The sequence below is a fragment of the Uncinocarpus reesii genome, genomic scaffold (genome assembly GCF_000003515.1).
Source record: "Uncinocarpus reesii 1704 scaffold_4 genomic scaffold, whole genome shotgun sequence".
NCBI lineage: Eukaryota > Fungi > Ascomycota > Eurotiomycetes > Onygenales > Onygenaceae > Uncinocarpus > Uncinocarpus reesii.
The window spans coordinates 1,520,170-1,539,496 of NW_003052497.1; the positions used below are offsets into that span (position 1 = coordinate 1,520,170).

At 47.5% G+C, this 19,327-nt stretch overlaps 8 protein-coding genes across 8 annotated transcripts in view; 3 read left to right on the top strand and 5 right to left on the bottom strand.

Moving 5' to 3' along the window:
* Positions 1-301: 301 nt before the first annotated feature.
* UREG_06639 (multiple RNA-binding domain-containing protein 1) lies at positions 302-2,985 on the top strand (the record flags this gene model as incomplete). Its single annotated transcript, XM_002583626.1, has 4 exons — positions 302-529; positions 631-1,371; positions 1,585-1,857; positions 1,909-2,985. The coding sequence occupies 4 exons, from the start codon at positions 302-304 to the stop codon at positions 2,983-2,985; spliced, it is 2,319 nt and encodes a 772-aa protein (XP_002583672.1).
* A 954-nt stretch (positions 2,986-3,939) lies between these two features.
* On the bottom strand, positions 3,940-4,492 carry UREG_06640 (uncharacterized protein; the record flags this gene model as incomplete). The annotated part of the gene is made up of 2 exons (XM_002583627.1): positions 3,940-3,974; positions 4,099-4,492. The coding sequence occupies 2 exons, from the start codon at positions 4,490-4,492 to the stop codon at positions 3,940-3,942; spliced, it is 429 nt and encodes a 142-aa protein (XP_002583673.1).
* Positions 4,493-5,303: 811 nt separating this feature from the next.
* UREG_06641 (uncharacterized protein) lies at positions 5,304-6,523 on the bottom strand (the record flags this gene model as incomplete). The annotated part of the gene is made up of 4 exons (XM_002583628.1): positions 5,304-5,603; positions 5,667-5,861; positions 5,920-6,358; positions 6,441-6,523. The coding sequence occupies 4 exons, from the start codon at positions 6,521-6,523 to the stop codon at positions 5,304-5,306; spliced, it is 1,017 nt and encodes a 338-aa protein (XP_002583674.1).
* A 1,291-nt stretch (positions 6,524-7,814) lies between these two features.
* UREG_06642 (uncharacterized protein) lies at positions 7,815-9,710 on the top strand (the record flags this gene model as incomplete). The annotated part of the gene is made up of 5 exons (XM_002583629.1): positions 7,815-7,841; positions 7,903-8,032; positions 8,256-8,297; positions 8,650-9,462; positions 9,520-9,710. The coding sequence occupies 5 exons, from the start codon at positions 7,815-7,817 to the stop codon at positions 9,708-9,710; spliced, it is 1,203 nt and encodes a 400-aa protein (XP_002583675.1).
* A 1,349-nt stretch (positions 9,711-11,059) lies between these two features.
* On the bottom strand, positions 11,060-12,003 carry UREG_06643 (proliferating cell nuclear antigen; the record flags this gene model as incomplete). The annotated part of the gene is made up of 4 exons (XM_002583630.1): positions 11,060-11,077; positions 11,142-11,431; positions 11,509-11,938; positions 11,992-12,003. The coding sequence occupies 4 exons, from the start codon at positions 12,001-12,003 to the stop codon at positions 11,060-11,062; spliced, it is 750 nt and encodes a 249-aa protein (XP_002583676.1).
* Positions 12,004-12,754: 751 nt separating this feature from the next.
* UREG_06644 (uncharacterized protein) lies at positions 12,755-13,900 on the bottom strand (the record flags this gene model as incomplete). The annotated part of the gene is made up of 2 exons (XM_002583631.1): positions 12,755-13,398; positions 13,459-13,900. 2 exons carry the CDS (start codon positions 13,898-13,900, stop codon positions 12,755-12,757), a joined length of 1,086 nt encoding a protein of 361 aa, XP_002583677.1.
* Positions 13,901-16,593: 2,693 nt separating this feature from the next.
* Positions 16,594-17,834, top strand: UREG_06645 (serine/threonine-protein phosphatase PP1; the record flags this gene model as incomplete). Its single annotated transcript, XM_002583632.1, has 4 exons — positions 16,594-16,773; positions 16,864-17,265; positions 17,376-17,675; positions 17,739-17,834. 4 exons carry the CDS (start codon positions 16,594-16,596, stop codon positions 17,832-17,834), a joined length of 978 nt encoding a protein of 325 aa, XP_002583678.1.
* Positions 17,835-19,172: 1,338 nt separating this feature from the next.
* Positions 19,173-19,327, bottom strand: part of UREG_06646 (GTP-binding protein sarA) — a gene marked incomplete at both ends in the record, with an annotated part of 1,367 nt that continues 1,212 nt past the window's right edge. Inside the window, one exon of the mRNA XM_002583633.1 lies at positions 19,173-19,222. Coding sequence (XP_002583679.1) covers positions 19,173-19,222 — 50 coding nt within the window. The remainder of the gene's footprint in view (positions 19,223-19,327) is intronic.

Below are 19,327 nucleotides of genomic sequence, written 5' to 3' on the forward strand. Positions count from 1 at the left end.
AAGCTTCTCTCGCTTTTCTGCAGCCATTTTTATAGTCAACAGGCAATATCCTCTTTGGGCTTGTTCTGCAGTGTTCCGGAAGGGATAGAGGCTCGGCGTGGATAGGCAATGTTATCAAAGTGTGACGGTAAGCAGTTCACGATGGGCTCATGTTGACTCCCGGTCAACTGCCAAACTGCGGAGGAATTAAGTTGAGGAGAGCTTGCCACGCACGGACCAGCTCTCCTCTGGGCTGAAAAAGTTTTCTTCTTCACACAAGAGCAACCTTCCACTTCTCAAACAGAGCCACTCATTCCACACAATGGAAAGCACAAGAGTGTTCGTGTCAGGTCTACCACCTACACTCAATAATGATGGTCTTCGAAAGCATTTTGCCGGCCGCTTCGAAGTCACAGATGCGCATATCATTCCCAATCGACGCATTGGGTTTGTGGGATTCAAGGACCACAACTCTGCCCAAAATGCAGTGAACTACTTCAACAAGACATTTATCAAAATGTCGAAGATTGCAGTAGAAATGGCTAGACCTGTAAGTCCCCGGAACCCCCCAAATCAACCTCCTCTACTCTCAACTGTGACCGTAAATGGAGCTGACGGTCGAAAGTTACATAAAGCTAACCCAACTCCAAGGTAGATGCTGCTCCCGAAGTGAAACTGAAGCAGAAACCTGGGAAAGCTTCTGCGAATGGTGCTGATCCCAACCCACAATCTGATTCTTTAAAACGGAAACGGGATACTGGGGAGGATGACCCAAAGCTTGAAGAGTATCTCAACGCCATGCAGGCTTCAAGAAAATCAAAAACCTGGGCAGACACTGGAACAGACCTAACTATTGGCCTAGCGGCCCGTAACAATAAGTCCCAGGACGTTGACAGTTCCATAAACGTGCCCAACAAAAGGACTAAGGGGCCGTTGGAAGTTGAACTGCCCAAGGAGGCGCCCAGAAATCTAGTGCCTTCAACTACTGAACCAAACCCTGCAGAACTAAATCATAAGGCTCAAGTCGATGCGGAAGATGCGGAAGATGCGGAAGATTCGGAGGCTGCACCTCAAAGCGATGCTGACTGGCTTAGGTCGAGAACGAGCCGTTTGTTGGGTCTGCTTGACGATGAAGAAGATATAGATCACACTAAGGCTCCGGCAGATTCTCCAACATCCCCTCCTGCCGACGCTCAACCTGAACCTATATCGCGTCAGCCAGATCCCCCCGTTCAAGCAGAGGACCAAAATTCACCTAGCGTTCAGGAGGTCGACGATCCGAATCTACACTTGATTCGTGAGACCGGCCGCTTGTTTCTACGCAACTTACCCTACAATACCACCGAGGAGGATCTTCGGAGCTTGTTCACTCGCTTTGGGAAAATAGAAGAGGTAAGACCGCCTTTTTTACTCTCACGCTCTTTTGAAACTATTTATGCTGCCCGTCACATGATGAATACCCTGATAGGGACATCAGATGCTACGCACATGATGTGAACCTAGGAAAGAGTATTTTAGTAGATGCCTCTGTACCTGAATGACGACTTCCACCTATCTCTATAACAGTATCATTCTATGGGAAACCAAGTTGCTGATTGAACATAGCTACACGTTGCATTCGACACTCGACATTCGACAAGCAAAGGATTTGCGTATGCACAGTTCGTCGATCCTGATTCAGCCATCGAAGCATATAAAGAGCTAGATGGGAGAGATTTTCAGGGACGTCTAATGCATATACTTCCTGCCTCTTCGAAAAAGACATATAAGATAAACGAATACGAGTTGTCGAAGTTACCCTTGAAGAAGCAGCAGCAGATCAAACGAAAGGCCGAAGCAGCGTCTTCCACATTCAGTTGGAATTCCCTTTACATGAATGTATGTTTTGCACTATTCTATAGTTTACCTGGGATTTCTAACACCATTTAGGCGGACGCTGTGATGACGTCTGTGGCAGAGCGGCTAGGCGTACCGAAATCTGCGATATTGGATCCGACTTCGTCAGATGCTGCAGTAAAACAGGCTCATGCCGAAACGCATGTAATTCAAGAGACAAAAGCATATTTCAGCGCCAATGGCGTAAATCTGGATTCGTTTAAACAACGTGAGCGCGGAAACACAGCGATTCTCGTGAAAAACTTCTCGTTCGGCGTGAAAGCCGAGGACCTTAAGAAATTATTTGATCCGTATGGGCAGATCATAAGATTACTTATGCCACCTACCGGTACCATTGCTATCGTTGAGTTTAGCATGCCGGACGAATGTCAGAAGGCATTTAGAGGTCTTGCATACAGGAAACTGGGAGACTCCATATTGTTTTTGGAAAAAGCTCCTAAGGACCTATTTGAAGGAAAACCCATGGCTCCAGTCACTGTTCAACCTCAACGAGTTGTAGGCCCCACCTTCTCGACTTCAGAAACGTTCAAGGCTGGTGAACAGGAGGCTGGGGTGGAGAGTTCGACATTGTATGTCCGAAATTTGAATTTCTCAACAACTACTGTTGGCTTAACAGACCTGTTCAAACCTCTTGATGGCTTCTTGTCCGCCCAGGTCAAAACCAAACCTGATCCGAAGAAACCAGGCGAGAGGCTGAGTATGGGATTTGGCTTTGTGGAATTCAAAACCAAAGCCCAAGCTCAAGCTGCTCTTGCCGCAATGAACGGTTATAAACTTGACCAGCACGAATTGGTCATCAAACCATCCCATAAAGGAATGGATGCCGCAGAGCAACAAAGACGCGAGGACACGGCGAAGAAAAACGCCGCTCGCAGGACCAAGATCATCATCAAAAACTTGCCTTTCCAAGCCACCAAGAAGGACATTCAGTCTCTTTTCGGTGCATACGGCCAACTCCGGTCCCTTCGCGTGCCCAAGAAATTTGACCGCACTGCCCGTGGCTTCGCGTTCGCCGATTTCGTCAGTGCTCGCGAGGCGGAAAACGCGATGGATGCGCTTCGCAATACCCACCTTCTGGGGAGAAGGCTGGTGCTGGGAGTTTGCTGCTGAGGAGGCTGTTGATGCGGGAGGAGGAGATTCAGAAGATTGAGAAGAAAATGGATGCTCAGGCCAATAGAGTTAAGCTTAAGCAGCTCGTGGGCTCGGGGAGGAAGAAGTTTCATGTTAATCCCGTGGATGATGAGGAGTAATGAAGTGAATCGGCTTTAAAAAATGTCCTCTATCAAGCTGTATAGAGGGGCGGCTTAATCGGCAAATGAAGCGTACGACATTAGTGACTAGATTTCAATACTACTATTGACTGATATAACCTGATATTTGTTAAGAATCGCACTCAGTTCTCCGGGGCTTGTGCTGTACTTGACAGACCATCGCTTTCCTGCTCATTTTCAAACATACAAGGTAAGCTTGGAGTTATCACAGTTCACTCTCAATTATTCAAGTATGATCCATGGCATGTAAACAGCTAAGGCAACTGCATGCAGCTTGCAACCGAATTCACCTCCAAATAAAGAATTGATGGCATCTTTGAAACGACTATTAATTTACATGTAAAAAGGAAGATGGGGGAAATAACGAGGTCGAGGAAGAACAAGTCCAATACGCTGTAAACCACAGAACATCGCCCTCTTAAGACATAAAACATGAACGAAACAACCCTATTGTAGTGCTGCAACGAAAATTGCAAACACAAGGGAAACAGGTAGGATAGATAGGCACTACCCAGAGGATATAAGACTAATTCCTAGTTTGAACGCTGCAGGTTCAAAAAGGAAATAGTCCGATACGGACTACACAGCCACGTATACACCGATGGCGGCTATTCCTAGCAGCCATACTCCCTATAATGAACTCTAAAACAACACCGAAGTATTGCATCCGTCGAGATGTTTCAGAGCCTGAAAGAAAAGCGTTCGTAGATTCAGGGATATTCTTGTTTGATGTGGAAGCATAATCGTCAACGTAGCGGGAAACTGAGGGCGATAAATGGAGTTGGTAGATAATCTAAGAGGAGAACTTGCGGGTAATTTTGGCGATAACTATCCGTTCACACGAAAATTAGCAAATCATTAACGAGGAAAAGGCAGCCGGAAGAAAAATAAAAAAGGTCCAACTCAAAGATATGGCGGATAGGCAATTGATAACTCAGGGTGCAAAACTCACCGTGCAATCCCACAACCGAAAAGATAAACCCCAAACTCAGCACCAACACAACCACAGGATCAACCTTCAATCCCGGGCTCTCGTCCGTATACAGCTTCAACATCGTCCCCGACGAGCCACCCGCACCCGCCGCCCGAGTCGAGGCCGGCCTCGCATTCCGCATCGTCTCCTTATGATCGGCCGCCGCGCGACGACGAAGGGCAGTTCGCGGCCCGCCAGGAGGAGTTGGCGACGAGGGACGATTCAGAGAGGCAGCGCTGCCCGAGCTGACGCCAGTGGGGTTGGCGGATTTGGCCGCTTCATTGCCCGATTCGGCGCCTGAGGCGAGAGGAGAGGAGGAAGCCTGGGGTTTGGAGAGGATAGGTTTTATGTTAGATTTGCGTCCTTTGGCCATGGTGGAATAGCTCTCCCAAATGTTTACGCCTTTTGAATCTTGATCAAGGGAATTGCTGCCTGAGTGATGCTATGCGGTCGAAAAGGAGACGGGGTGGATGGAGTCTGGGGGAGACGTTGCGGTTCGGAGATGGAGTTTGGAGGCTGCTTACCATTGTGTAGCTGCAAGTGCTGACTAAAAGACCGCTTTAGGAGAGGGAACAAAGCGGGTCGGGGAAAGAACGCAATTCAGTCGAAGAAAGAGCGATCGAGACAGTTTGGATGGATAAAATCAAGAAAGAGCGACCGTGGTTGCTTCAAAGGTTGGAAGGTTCCAATGTGGACACTTATCACGATTAGGTAAGCGGATTCTGCCGGACGGGACCGCCTCAATGGGATCAGGTATTCAGGGGAAAAGAGGTTCATTCGATTTCTACCTAGTCTATTTGAAAGTATGACTGCGAGCAAATTCCATTTCCTCGCATTAAAAATGGCTCACTCCCATGGCGCTCAAAGGTTCAGGTAGAAATTTTACAAGACGCTCAACGCGCAAAAGAAAAATTAGAGTAGGGCGGATATTTTTAAGGAGAGTAGTAGACTTATTTTGGAACAAATTCTCTGGAAAACACAGATGGTATCATCAACAAAAGGAACAACATGATCAAACAGCCAAAAAGAAACAAAATCACAAAATCCCTGGTTTGAGAAAACAATGCTTTAGCCATTCGGCGCTGTAAAATGGGTATATTTCGCAAACTAAAACCGCCGAGATTGTAACGATCAGAGATGTGGAGCCTCAGTCTCCCGCTCTGATCATTCTTGCGCATTCCCTCTTAATCGATCGTCATACGGGTTGGGACAGGCCCACTTGACATTGGGCCATGCATCTCGGTGCCATGGCTTTTTTCCTCGTCGCGGCTTGGTCTTTTACCCGAGATATGAGGCTTCAGGCCCTTGTTGAAGTTGTGAGTGCAGACACATGCATTGATGATGGTCATAATGATCAAAATAATCGTGATGACGGCGAAAAATGTTAGTGACCGCCGGGCAGGCAAGTACGCCTTTTCGCGAGCTGCAGAGTACATTCGCACTAGCTTGAAGAGGAAGTATGCAAGACCTCCGAAGTACAGCAGCTACAAAGCATATATCAATTAGAGGGAGCCGAAAAATAACAGATAATCATGGAGAAAACTTACAATGATGATAATCATTCCAGGGGTATTCTCGCGGCGTGTCCAGAATGCAGCCATGACGAGGATGAGGATTGTAACGGGAATTGCAGCCAATGTCAAAGCGAATTCAATAGTGGCCTTCTCGGTAACAATAACAACGAATTGAACGGTGAAACCCAAGAAGAAGAAGAAGTCGAATTTCAACAAAGCGATATAGATCTATCCGTGGAAATGTCAGTTGATCCGCTGGCAAGTAGCAATAGGCGAGACTACCGACCTGATACGTAAGGTATCGACGTTTCATTCGTAAATCGGCGCTGATATGCTTGTAGATAGTCCATGCAAATTCATCGTACAGCTTCCAGGCAAGGAAAGCCATGATAACGGTCCCGAAACCAATGATACACGGGATTGCTATTAAAAATGGCTTCATCTCCCCCCAAACCTCGCCGTTGATATTGCCCTGCATACTTAGACTGGTGACGGCATCCTTGATCTGGTCCGTTTGGACAGCACCATAGATAAGTAAGCCGACATTACAGACGCAGAGTCCAATCACTTGAATAGTGTTTTTGAGGCGTAACGCATCATACACCAAAACCAATTCATATATGAATCCGAAAATATAGAGCGTTAAGAAGGTGGGAATGGTTTTCGACTGGGTCTGCGTGTCTGCGTTGCCCCTGAGCTGTGTTTGGAATCGAGCAAATACATATCTGCATATTTATATCATAGTCAGTGTCTTCATGTTCAACCTTGCGACCCGTAAAAGAACGAAGAAGGAAAGGATGCACCCACGATTCAAAAGCAAGGATGATTGCCGCTTGGATAGTTGTCACGGCGACAAACGACCACGTCCATTTTGAATTGGGGACATACATCTTCGCCGAATGTTCGGGTCCTCTATATCCTTCTCTTGGGCGAAATCCAGATGTCGAATCACGAAAGGAAGGGTCGAAACCCGGCTCTCGAAGGAGAGACGACTGGCTCCTGTACGAACGAATTTTGGCGAATCGCTCCCGAATGGAGCGATCAATGTCACCTCCGTCCTCAACTTGCAAAGACAGCGAGAGAAATGCGGTTTAAAGGTCGAGCGTCGACGGCAAGTAGATGTGTTGCTCGGATGGTCGGACCATACAGATGTGAAACGCGCTAGGTGCTACTCGGGGGTGTACCACATTGGAAAAACAGTGACTTTATGGGGAGTCGTGCCCCTCCTTGAGGCGTCCCTCCAGGTCAGAGACAGCCGGCAATCAATGCAACCGTTTTCACAACGTCGTGGCTGAACGGTTGAGGCGTTGGTGTCTCACAAGTCGGAATTTGAGCGAGCCGGGGGGGTGCAGGCAGGGCGGTAAGGCAAGCAAACAGAAAGAGGACCAAGGAGGGGGTGTGTTAACAATATGGGAGGATCCAAAAGAGCAAAAGCGAGCGGAAAGGTGCAGCGAGAAATGAGTGAAGGAAAAGAGCAAGAGAGGTGTTGAAAGAAGGTCTCGCAGCTCAGCTTTGAAGTTGAGCGTCGTTCGTGTTTTGTCCGCGAGCTTGGCGTCCGGCGGGTCTGACACCTCATTTCCTCGTCGACGCCTTTCCGCTTCAGGCAGCCTCACAGCCCCAGCCCTACCTGCCCAGCCCCTGTCGCGCCCGCGCTTGGCTGTGGCTGAACACGAAATGCGCCCAATAATGGCTGCGCTGTTGGATGCTGGAGAGCCTTGACAACATGCGATATCGACTCATTTCACATTCATCAAGCGTCAAGGTTTGCTGCTCCACAATAGGGAACCATGTGGCATGGGGCATGTAGTGATGCCCTGCTGAATACCCGCGTGGCTGGAGAAAACTCTTGAAGCCGCTTTGTCAAGACCCATGCATCGGGGAAGCAATGCGGCGCATAATGGGGCTACAGCTAATCCCGAGAAGTAGAGGATACAGACTCAAGAGACAAAGGCGCATCAACCAATTCCTCCCACAGGCATATCCGTAGAATAAAACGCTCCACGGAGAACCATGGTTCGGGCGAAGCTTACAGCGGTTCCTGTGCCTGGCCCACAAATCATTCCACGCCATCCAGCAGAAATCGATTCCATCCACAGCAGCTTTCTCATGAATACCTTGTACTCTGCAATCACTGTTCATGATAAGCAGATGTTTTTTTCTTCGATTTATTCTAACACAAGAATGGCTGATGCATGGCATGGCTACCCAGTCTAGGGCCCAGTCTCCCCCATCCGCCTGCAATTGAATTGTTACTTCAACAAGATTCTAGCCAATGCAGCAACAACTGGTAACTAGTTCATCCCAGCTGCTTTCACACTTCAAAGACGGTTCTTCAGAGACAGAGGAGTTCAAACAGAACAAGAAACAGCCTCAGCAAGAAGAGGCTCTGAATCAAATGGGTGTGTCTGTGCGCGACTGATTATCATACAATTATTTTGTCACTTGGTGGTGGATGCATCACGGACGATGATAAAACCAGAAAGAGTCCATCAAATTACCTCCTGGAGCCCATCCAGACAATCATAAACAGCCTTGTTCACCTGGTCGTTGCCCGAGCAGATTTGAAGCTCTCCCGACACTCCTACTATCCATTTCTGCTCGTATGACTTTTCTTTTCCGCAGCCAACTCCGTTTTTGGCGAAGGCAACCTTCTCCGGTTCGGAAGTATGTCTCATCCAATTTCCCTACCATCTGTTCTGCACAACTGGTCGAAGAGGAATCTTTGCCTTTCTATAAGCCGGAACTATTCTACCCGGTGCACATCGGCGAAGTTTTCAACTCAAGGTACCAAGTTGTCGGAAAGCTGGGCTACGGAGATTTGTCAACAATTTGACTATGTCGAGATCTGTGGTGAAGAAAAAGATCCGTCCTGACCATTGATTTGCCAAATTTTAACAAGCCTGTTCTAGCGATCATGACTTTGTCACGTTGAAAGTCTGCACTCTGAACGCTTCCAATCCTTGCCGAGAGCTTGATGTCTATTCTCACCTCAACAAGATACGCTCCAATCATCCAGGCCAAAATCGTATTCGTCCACTGTACGATACCTTTGAAGCCTCAGGGCCAAATGGCAAACACACATGTCTCGTACATCCGCCAATGCACATTACCTTGCTTGGCTTCATGCAGAGGTTACCCAACCGGCGGCTCGACAAGCATATCCTGAGACTTACCGTGAAGTACCTATTAAATGCGCTTGACTTTTTACACACTGAAGCAAAGGTCGTTCATACAGGTCAGTTTGCTATCCATGGTTATATGTTCGAGACCAACAGGGCTAACAAAACTCAAGATTTGAAAGCGGACAATATCATGTTGTCCGTGGCCGACAAATCCGTTCTGGATGACTATGTGAATACTGAGGTCAATGACCCTAGTCCAAGAAAGATTGTTGACGATGTACGAACCATTTACACATCGCGCCCGCTACGTACTCCGGCAGATAGTAACTGGGGCCCTCCATTCTTGTGCGACTTTGGAGAGGCTAGAATTGGAGAAACTCACAGAATGAAGGCCCTTGGTGACACCCAACCGCATGTGTATCGAGCACCTGAGGTGACTTTTAGGATGACTTGGGGTCCCAGCATTGACATCTGGAATTTTGCGAATTTAGTATGGCTACCTGGCTTGCGGTATTTTGGTCTGTACCCTACTAATTCGCCGCAGATATGGGATTTATTGGAGCCAGATCGTCTATTCCCTAACATCCATCGGGGTAAAGTCTATTGCCCATATAAACACATGGCTAAGATTGTTTCAGTGCTGGGCCCACCTCCAAAAGTGTTCATATCAAGAAGTGAAGACACTCACAACTGTTTTGACAGCGAGGGTGAGATCTTCCACATTTCGGCACCTCAAAAAACGCATGGTTAACTTCGCATCATAGGCAACTGGACACCGAAGGAAGCAGAAGAAATCCCGTCGTATCGACTTGAGGATTCAGAGACCGCACTCGAGGGAAGGGAGAGGGATTTGTTCCTGCAATTCATACGATCCATGCTAACCTGGCTCCCCGAACATCGGAAAACTGCCAAAGAGTTATTAGATGACCCCTGGCTGAACAATAAAATCGATTGAATGGCTGCAGGCTGGATATGACGTCCGAATAAGACTCCCTCGGCGGTTATTCGAATCTATCTAAAAGTGGTGAATCACAAAAGTATAACTGCTGTTCAACATTTAGATTGAGGTGAATGCGTTTCTTCTATCACCACATATGGAATCTACCCTACTCTGGTGTATATTATTTTGAAATATTCCGTGGGCTATTTTCAGTTGAATACCGGATTGATGAATTTTAACTTTACAGTAGGCTCAGGTGAATCTTGAACAGGGGGCTTGGCGAAGTCACGGGTCAGAGCTAGCTAAAGCGGTGGGATCCAGCAATATCCATATCAAAAACGCACAAATTGCCTGACTCACTTTCCCGCTCTCTTTCTTCTTCTTCTCAAGCGTCGTCCCCACCAAAGCTGCGTTTCTTTGCTACACACGACGGATCTCATGAACTTGACGATCCCGTCTCCAGTTCTATCATCTGATTTTCAGCATGCTCTAGACTGGTGCACCATGCAAATGAGAAATTCGGAGGAATCTTCACACTTCAACCCGCTTTTTCTTTTTACCCCCCGCCGCCGAAAATTCGTTTTTGGTTGGCCCCGGGGTTTAAAAAGTCGGTACTGCCTGTGAGGGCCTGGCATGAAAATGCCTGCAACTAGGCATCAGAAACATCGGGGCAGGAAGGGATCTCTGATCCTCTTTTCTGGTTTCCCCATGGGAGAGCCGTTGCGAAGATTGTGTGTGCTCGCTTTTCTTCCTTTTTCGAAGGGGGGATTGCGAGTATGACACTTTAGTGCAATACGCAGCGTACTGTGTTTTTTCTTCTTCAAAGAGGAGAAGCCGGTATCATTCGATTCCGATTACTCTGGTGAGGACGACGCTTCACCTCTTTTTTTCCCCCGGTAAGTTGTATACCCTTTTCGCTGAGGTTATTGAAAGATTTCCGCGGGATACTGCTAATTTTGGATGTTTCTTTGAGAATACGGTTTACCTGACATGCCATCCGCCTCGGAGGCCTTCCTATTTGCCCGCCCTAATATCTTTCCAAGGATGGGACAATGGCCATATAATTTCAGTCGCGGGAAAATATGTTTATTCTTCTGTATCTTTAGCTTGATCATGAACTATGAATCTGGTTACTTTCTACTCGGAATTGGATTTTCGAAGCAGTTTTAAATCATTTCGCATGGCAAATCAACCAAGCCTTGGCCAAAAACTTGGCCTCACATGAAGGTGCAGGAACCAATATCAGAACTTGAGTTTTATTCATTATGCAAACTCTTGAAAACTGTTGTGAAGGCGTAAATTCCGTAGCATTATCGAATTCTCCTGTTTTAACTCCAACTCCCTCTTCTTTATCTCGTCTATTTCTACTCCTCATCACCGATCTACGTAAACACATTCACGTTAGCAAGCACGTATCACGGTAACAGAACTGAGATTGCAACTTACCTTGGGTGCAAGGAAGTATCTCAAGCTACCACTGGCTTCGAGTCTGTACTCCACCAACAATGGCACATCTTGCGACAAACTGAGTCGCACTTTGCTGGTCAAGCTGGTGGCCTTGCAAAAGTTGATGAGATATTTGACGGAGAATGTAAGGGCAACGGGCTCTGTGAGGGAAATGGTCACGTCTTGCTCTGGCTTGTCGACACTAGTGTGCCCACGGAGAGTGACGGCGCCGTTGCCAATGTCACCCTGGCAGGAGAACTTGACGCCATCCTTGCTGGCTTCAATCAAGACTATTTCGCGAAATCGAGAAATTAGATAGATGCTCATCGATAAGACCCCACATTGAGCAGTTTGTGTTGGCACATACCGGATTCGGACAAATTTCCTAAATCCATGCAGATCCGCCTAAACTCTGTAGCTGGCATATCCACAACAGCCGCGTACTCCGTTTCCGGAATGGCCATATGCTCCTGATCAATGTCCGTAAGCTTGATGTCGTACTCGCTCAACCGATCAGACTGCGCGTTTTCGAACACCAAGTTGACAACGTCGGGCGAATCTTCCGCCTTGAGAGTCAGGATATCATTGTCTTGTGCAGCACGAAGGACCTTTTGGAGCGAAGTAAGGTTGATTCCGAGGGCGATGTTGCGGTCGCAGCGGTATGGGGAAAAGCCTTCGGCTTTGAGGTTGAGGGAGACGAGGGCTACGTGGGAGTTGTCCATGGCTTGGAGCGAGATGCCGGTATCGCTGCAGTCGAAGTTGCAGTCTTGTACAAGCTCTTTAACTGCATCGACCACCTGAAGATAATGAGCAAGTGGAGGCCACTCCTATTTTCGTTGGCATCACGTACCCTCTTCAACATGCTGGCTTGCTCTAAACGTGCTTCAAGCACTATGCGTGGCGGCTACATCAGCATCTTGTTCTATCAATTGATAGAGGGGCAATACTTACTTTTGACGGTTGAGTATTATGGCACGGAATCAGAGGGGAGTTGGGAAACAAGGGTTGTGGTGGGGGAGTTAGCCGGTGTAGAGAATAGTTGCCCGGTGGATTGATTCGGGTGATAAGGGCGAATAAAAGGATGGATATAGAATATTGGAGCTTGGGTTCTTGCTCGAGAATGACTTGGTTTTCGTGAAGAATGGAGGTTTCAAGGTCTTGAGGATTGAGTGTGTGGTGAGATAAAACTAAAATGAGGCGCGTTTTTGTTGGCGCGTTCGCGTTGGAGAATCCAATTTATTTTCGCGTGACTTGAGACCAAACTTGGCGTTTGGCTCCCTCTTTAGCTTCTGCTAAAAATAATCAATGACCGGACCGAAATAAGATAAATCCAGTCAATCTCAGAGGATGTCTATTCGATATATTACAAATAGATAAAATATACAACGGAGCCAACCACCGGAATAATAAGACACGTACTACTCCGTACTTTCCTCCCTATCTTCGTCCTGGCTGGGTCAAATGTCACAATCGTTTGAGACATATATTAGACGAGAGATAAGAATTTCCCGGCACAATAGTCATATAAAGATGGCCGATTAAACAATGTTAACAATATGCATGAAGGCAAGATACTAAAAATGAAGAGAAATGATATCTCAGGTCAGTAGCTGTTAGATGCTGGTCACTCTAGTCCCATCTTTGGCTCGGGGCCGAAGCTTGATGACAGTCTCCAACTCCCGAAGCATGCGCGTATTTGCATCCGTCCGCTCTCTCGCAGCAGCTTGTTTAGCCCGGTCCTCTTTCACACGGGCAATTCTCTCCTCTCGCGTCATCGAGCTTCGTTTACGTGGAAGGGCGATAGCTTCAAAAATCTCTTCGTCTTCCATATTATGGTCGGGACTCGGGAGAGTCAAATCTTCCCCATTCAACGCGCGAAGCGCAGCAGCAGGGCTCCCATCAACGGCAGTGGTACCACTAAGGCTGAATGTCGGAGATATAGGGGACCTCAATATGCTGGGAGGACGTGAAAGCCGTTCGGGGCGTTCGATATTGGCCATCAATGTCGATTTTCCGGCCTCCCATTCTTGTAGCAAGCCCCTTAAATCAGCACCAATTGACTCATACTGAAATACGAGTGTGCTGTTAAGCTCGGATTCTTCGCCAGCTTTCTCAAGGCAAGCATCTGACTCCTCACGAATTAGATGCATTTTAGCATGGAGACTTCGGATCCCCTGGGACAAGGAGTTCAATCGACGCAGTTGAGCTCGATGACGCTCCCTGGTGGCGGGGGTAAGCTTAGGCCTTGGGGATGTTTCTATCGTGTCCCCTGGTAATTTTAGTATTGGCAGTTAATGATTTCAAGCATCACACTTACGATCTTGCTCCTGAAGAATGTCCGTTAGCCTCTGGATACAGGCGCCGCTCGAAGTCCCGAGTTGTTGCATTTCATCGACGGCAATACCCCATCTTTTCGCATCTAACTGGGTTCCATCTGCTGGCAATGCCAACAAACAGCATAGCATACTCGTCCTTACTGCATAGAGACGGGTAAACAAAGTTCGAAGCGACTTGAGTGACGTTTTGTCCTCTAAACCGGTATCTGTTAGAGTCGACTCTGTTTCGTCCAGCTCCTCTGGGGATGAGTCGTAGATATCGTAGTACTTTCCGAGATTAGTAGAGTCTGCATATACTCGAAGTTTCCGTTTCGCTTCGGTGTATTTTTCCAGCATCTCACTCATACAATTTAAAAGCAGACGGCGAAGTTTCAGACACCGTCGCGCCTGGGTTTGCTCTTCCAAGCGAGTTACTGGGGGCATCGGGGTACTTCTATCAAGTCGTCAGCATGTACTGGTAGACAAACGAATCATACCCACTAACAATCGGTATCCTCGAGATACAAGCTCTACCTCCTGGATCAAAAGAACCGAAGCTGCGGCAACGGAGTCAAAATTTTGAGAATTCCCAACAAAAATCCTCGCGACATTTAACGCCTCTTGTCTTACGTATTTGAGCCATTGTCGTCTTGCGATTATGTAGAACCCCACAGCAACGGCTGTTAGAAAAAATACGAATAAAAAAATGCGTTTGATACTCCACCCTCCACCCTGCCGAGGACGAGCCGAATGAAAGAGCCATACGACGAGAAATGAAGCGAGACCAGAGAATATAACCCCAGAGAGATCAAACACAGCGGGCTGTAGCGTAACCTGAGGCTCGGTGCTTGTTGTGCTATCAGCTAGAACTCCTGCTATCGAGGTGTTTGCTGACGGGGTGGGTTCATTTAGAAGCTGTGATGCGACGACGATGTATCCGAACTGCTCGAGGAAACGTTCATTCTCGCCTTTCCCAATCTTCGCACTCAAGGCTCCCTAAAAATCAAGAGACTGTGAGAAAAACCCCTCTACGGTCAGCGCAGCGTAGTTGGAACACCTACAAGAAATGCGTCCTGGATGCGCCCCAAGGTCTCTCGTCTATTCGAATGGTGCAAGCGCAAAGGAGCAGGTAATTTGTTTCGTATCCGGTTTTGAAGTTTAGACCCGCCGGTTGGAGCGAAGTTCCCAGGCCCAGAACTCGGGGAGTCTGGGGGTGGTAGTGCTATATCCTGGGAAAGCCACTCTGGTCGGGCTTCACCAGAACCTGTTGCAAGAAGAGGAGCACACGATTAGCAAATACCCCCGGCTATTTCAAAGGTTGCTTACCTTCAAGGTAATCGGCCAGTGGCGAGTCCTCATGAACAAAGGTCTCCATAACAGAGATTCATATCGTTGACTCTCAGGGGTTTGGGGGATTCGGAGTTGGTAAGGGTGCGCAGCAGGTTCAAACCGAGAACACGAAAAGGCTAGCAGCTAGAGCGCGGGGAGGCATATTGGAGACTATGATGCAGCAGCCACAAAACTCGGAGGAGAAGAACAGGCGTCAAGATGCTGAATGATTAACCGCTTGTCGGCGGTGAATGTAAAGCAAACCGTAGTCACTTCGGGCCATACGGGGCTGTTACCCCATGCCGTAATTTATTACTATTGGCGCGGAGTGTTTTTGGTTCGCAGTCCCTCCGTCAGCCACCTGTGGCGTGCGATTAAATGCGGTTAGCGTGGCATCCAAGCCCCTGAACGTGAACTCGGCTTCAAGCTTGGGCGGCACGGACTGTTGGAACGGAGCACATTGGGAGAGAAAGACCAGAAAGGCCATGGCAGCCCGGACGCGAAACGAGGCATTAGCGGAAAGATCTGCCATTCGAGATGCAAGGCTATTCCACAGCCAACATATGCTGCCGCATTTTGTGTGCTGGCCAATGGTTGAGCTACGTTGAACCAAAGAGCCGAGCTGTGACAAAAATTCTGTTAACTTGAGTACAGATGAACCCGTCAACTACAATTCATGTCACAGGGCAACCCCCAAATCTTCCCATATCTTCGGGGCCGGAAACTCGGTATCGGGTGGCTACACAGCCAAGGAAGTACCTATAGTTGAAGGACATTTTGCGGAGAATGCGCCGCCTAATCGGGCACAAGTCTTGCCAACTGTCCGAAGAAGGTGCGGCTGCGCAAGGCCGTGGGACAGTATAAGACAGGCCGCACTGCAGTTATGAATTTTGGAATACGATAATCCGGAGTGAGGATAATAGCAGGCTGATTCCGCCAGGAAACGTAGTTCTAGTCTAGAAAACTATTGGTAGAGATCATACCAGACTGCTGCGGAACCAATGTGAGCATGCAGGGCAGATTCATTGGCGCGCTCTATGCCGCAACGCCCGCCACAATACAATCCGATGTTGCAGGGACTTGGAAGCTTCCATCCGCCCGCATGCAGCTCGCAACTGGCCGTCCTGAGATCCGCTGCTGGTTCCCTCGCTCAATGCCAAGCCACCTGCAAAACAAGCTGACTAAGCTCCACGCTAGCCTGCTGCTGCAAACTTCTCTTTCACTCGCGGACAACAGAATCCTGATGCTATGAAATGACCTCAACACCAGACATCCCACCAGCCTGAAATCTCGTTCATCGTGCGTCTTCTTCGCTATTCATTGAGTCCTAGTTGCTTTGGTCGCGCCTCTGCCTGCCAATCAACCAACCCTCTCTGAGTGTTGTTTTGGGTTTTCTAACCTTGGCCCTCCCACCTCAGCGATCGCTGTCTGACTTACGTTTCTCCGTTGACCCAATATCGCATTTCGGCTCTCGTCCAGCAATAGACTCCTGTGCCTCCGTTGATCTTGTATTGAGTCGAATTCAACCACCTTTCTCGCCAACTGAGAATCCGCCCGGCGTTTACGGTTAATGACGCTGTAGACCTTCCCTTCCTCACGGTGATAACGCGGCTGAAGTGAATTCCTCACCCAGTCACTAAACACCAAGGGAAACAGGATCGATATCTTCATCCGCACCTAATCCTAGTTGTTCCTGTTTTATATTCCCTCGTCCTCCTTCGCTCGTTCCGCCGCCGCGAATCCCTCATCTGCCTTTCTTTTTCCCCACAAATCCCCCGCCTTGAACTTGCTGCTACTCGCGGCAAGATATGGCTGACCAAAACGAAATTGATTTGGACTCTATCATAGATAGATTGTTGGAAGTGAGAGGTAGCCGTCCCGGCAAGCAAGTCCAGCTGCTGGAATCCGAAATTCGACATCTTTGCACAAAGGCTCGGGAGATCTTCATCTCGCAGCCTATACTTTTGGAGCTCGAAGCACCAATTAAGGTATGTTTTCGTATTTGCTTCGAATCTCCCATAATTATTAGTATACTGGTGTCCTGCTACTTGATGCTAAAGTTTACCTTTTTATGTTAGATTTGCGGCGATATTCATGGACAATATTACGATCTTTTGCGCTTGTTCGAGTATGGCGGTTTTCCGCCAGAGGCCAATTACCTCTTCTTAGGCGATTATGTGGACAGAGGTAAACAGTCACTTGAAACAATCTGCCTTCTCCTTGCATACAAGATTAAATACCCTGAAAACTTTTTCGTTCTCCGTGGCAATCATGAGTGTGCCTCAATCAACCGTATTTACGGCTTTTATGACGAATGCAAACGAAGATACAATATCAAACTGTGGAAGACGTTTACCGATTGCTTTAATTGCTTGCCAATCGCTGCTATTATTGACGAGAAGATTTTTACTATGCACGGTGGGTTAAGTCCCGATTTGAATTCGATGGAACAGATTCGACGCGTCATGCGCCCTACAGATGTAAGTAATTCCTTGTTGCCAAATTTGCTCATTCCGTTGTACATCCACTCTATCTCAGTGCCCTCTTGCAGCGCGTTGAATCGCGGTTGTTAACTTCTTGGTACAATTAGATTCCTGACTGCGGACTCCTTTGTGACCTTCTATGGTCTGACCCCGATAAAGACATTACCGGGTGGAGCGAAAACGACCGAGGCGTATCATTCACCTTTGGCCCGGACGTTGTTTCAAGGTTTCTGCAAAAGCACGACATGGACCTTATATGTCGCGCCCACCAGGTCGTCGAGGATGGTTACGAATTTTTCTCCAAACGACAATTAGTCACCCTATTTAGTGCGCCAAATTATTGCGGCGAGTTTGACAACGCAGGAGCCATGATGAGTGTTGACGAAAGCCTTCTTTGTTCATTCCAGGTATGTCTTGATTTTCCAGGAAGATGTATTTCAGCAAGACGCTAATTCTTTGTCAATCGTTAGATATTGAAACCAGCCGAAAAGAAACAAAAGTACGTCTACGGGGGCATGAGCACAGGCAGACCCATTACTCCCCCCAGGAAACAAAAAAAGAAGTAGAATTCATACGAGCTCTTCTATTTGTAACAGGTTCGGGCGGAGATAAAATTCTCTTGTCAATAACTCCGACGACCCAAACCGACCCAGGCTTGCTTTTTACGGCGCCGGGAACCCCCGCCTCGGCGCATAACGCTATCCGCACCACTCAAGTCCTCCGCTGCCGATTTTACACCAAATCGTCCCGCTACCAACCCCCACCGGGCCGCTCCATGACGTTTAATCCTATCTCTTAATCCGACTTGACGAGCGTGTTGGACTTTTGTATCGTTTTTCGTTTCTTCTTTTACCATTCACTTGTGCTGTTAATCCCCTTTGTGTAATTTCCTTGATTATCTTTTTTCCTTCAAGTATCTTCTCCTTTGCTGGGGTGGGGAAGAGGTCTTTTTTCTCTTTCTCGCATCGGTATCTGAGGGGTGTAGGTGGTTTGATTATCTTAATGCGAAAACAGAGCTCATATTTTACTTTTGACCTTTTTCTCTTAACTTTTCTCGTTTATTACTTAGTTCTCGCGCTCTAGCAATGTATGAGAAATCGCTGATGCTTAAACAGATTGTTTATCCAGTTTCATGAACATTGTTTTTTGCATCTGCTACAGTGCTACTTTCACACCTCTTATTATTGACTCAGAAGAGAGTCATGCCCACCAGCTACATTTGTAAACCGCGATATTTCCCTAGCTTTTCGCTCGTAATCCCCGCTCTCCGTGTTTGCGCCAGAACCGCGCTCCGCTCCGCTCCGCCCCGCCCCACCGGCTTTGAAAGAATGCATGATTCGCGCTCTTAGGCACGCTCAATGCCCGCGGGGTTCATCAGGTCGAACAGGAGGGAAAGCAGGCAAAATTACACATCTATAAAAGCAAAACCGAATCATGGCTTTACTTTCAAAAAGACAAAAAAAAACTGTCAGTTTTCATTTCCAATTTGAGAGAATTAACGCCTCCTTTTGGTCTATTCAACCTTGCAACCTAGAAGGAAGTAACTGCAAAAAATCATATATGCCCTTATGAAACTGCATGTCAGATCATAAGTTCAATAACTCAAAAAAAAAAAAAAAAAAAAGCTGAAACTGGACCAAACATGGTCCATGAGAAATAGTGAAAATGGGAAACAAGAGGAAAATTTAGGAAAAGAAATTCTTCGTTCTGTTTGTTGCTTTTGCATTTAGCTCAGGTTTACCTTGGAAAACTTCCATTCATTACCTCCAATTAGACCATTGTTTTGCTTGCCAGAACTGTGCTGAATAGCATGTTGGTACAACAAGCAGAAAGGAAGAGTAGCTAAAATTTAACCCTGATAGCAGTGAATAAAAAACCAGGAGAACACCAAGGTAAAAAGGGGATCAGAAGGAAGAGATCCCAAGGAGATCCAATAGTCGGATAGAAATAGCAACTCCAGAAAGTTCCGTAGGAAAGTAAACGCGAGTGCAGGAGCACTTTCGGTATGGGAGACATTTGTAAATAGTGAGACAGGCAGTTAGAAGCTATACTAACTCGA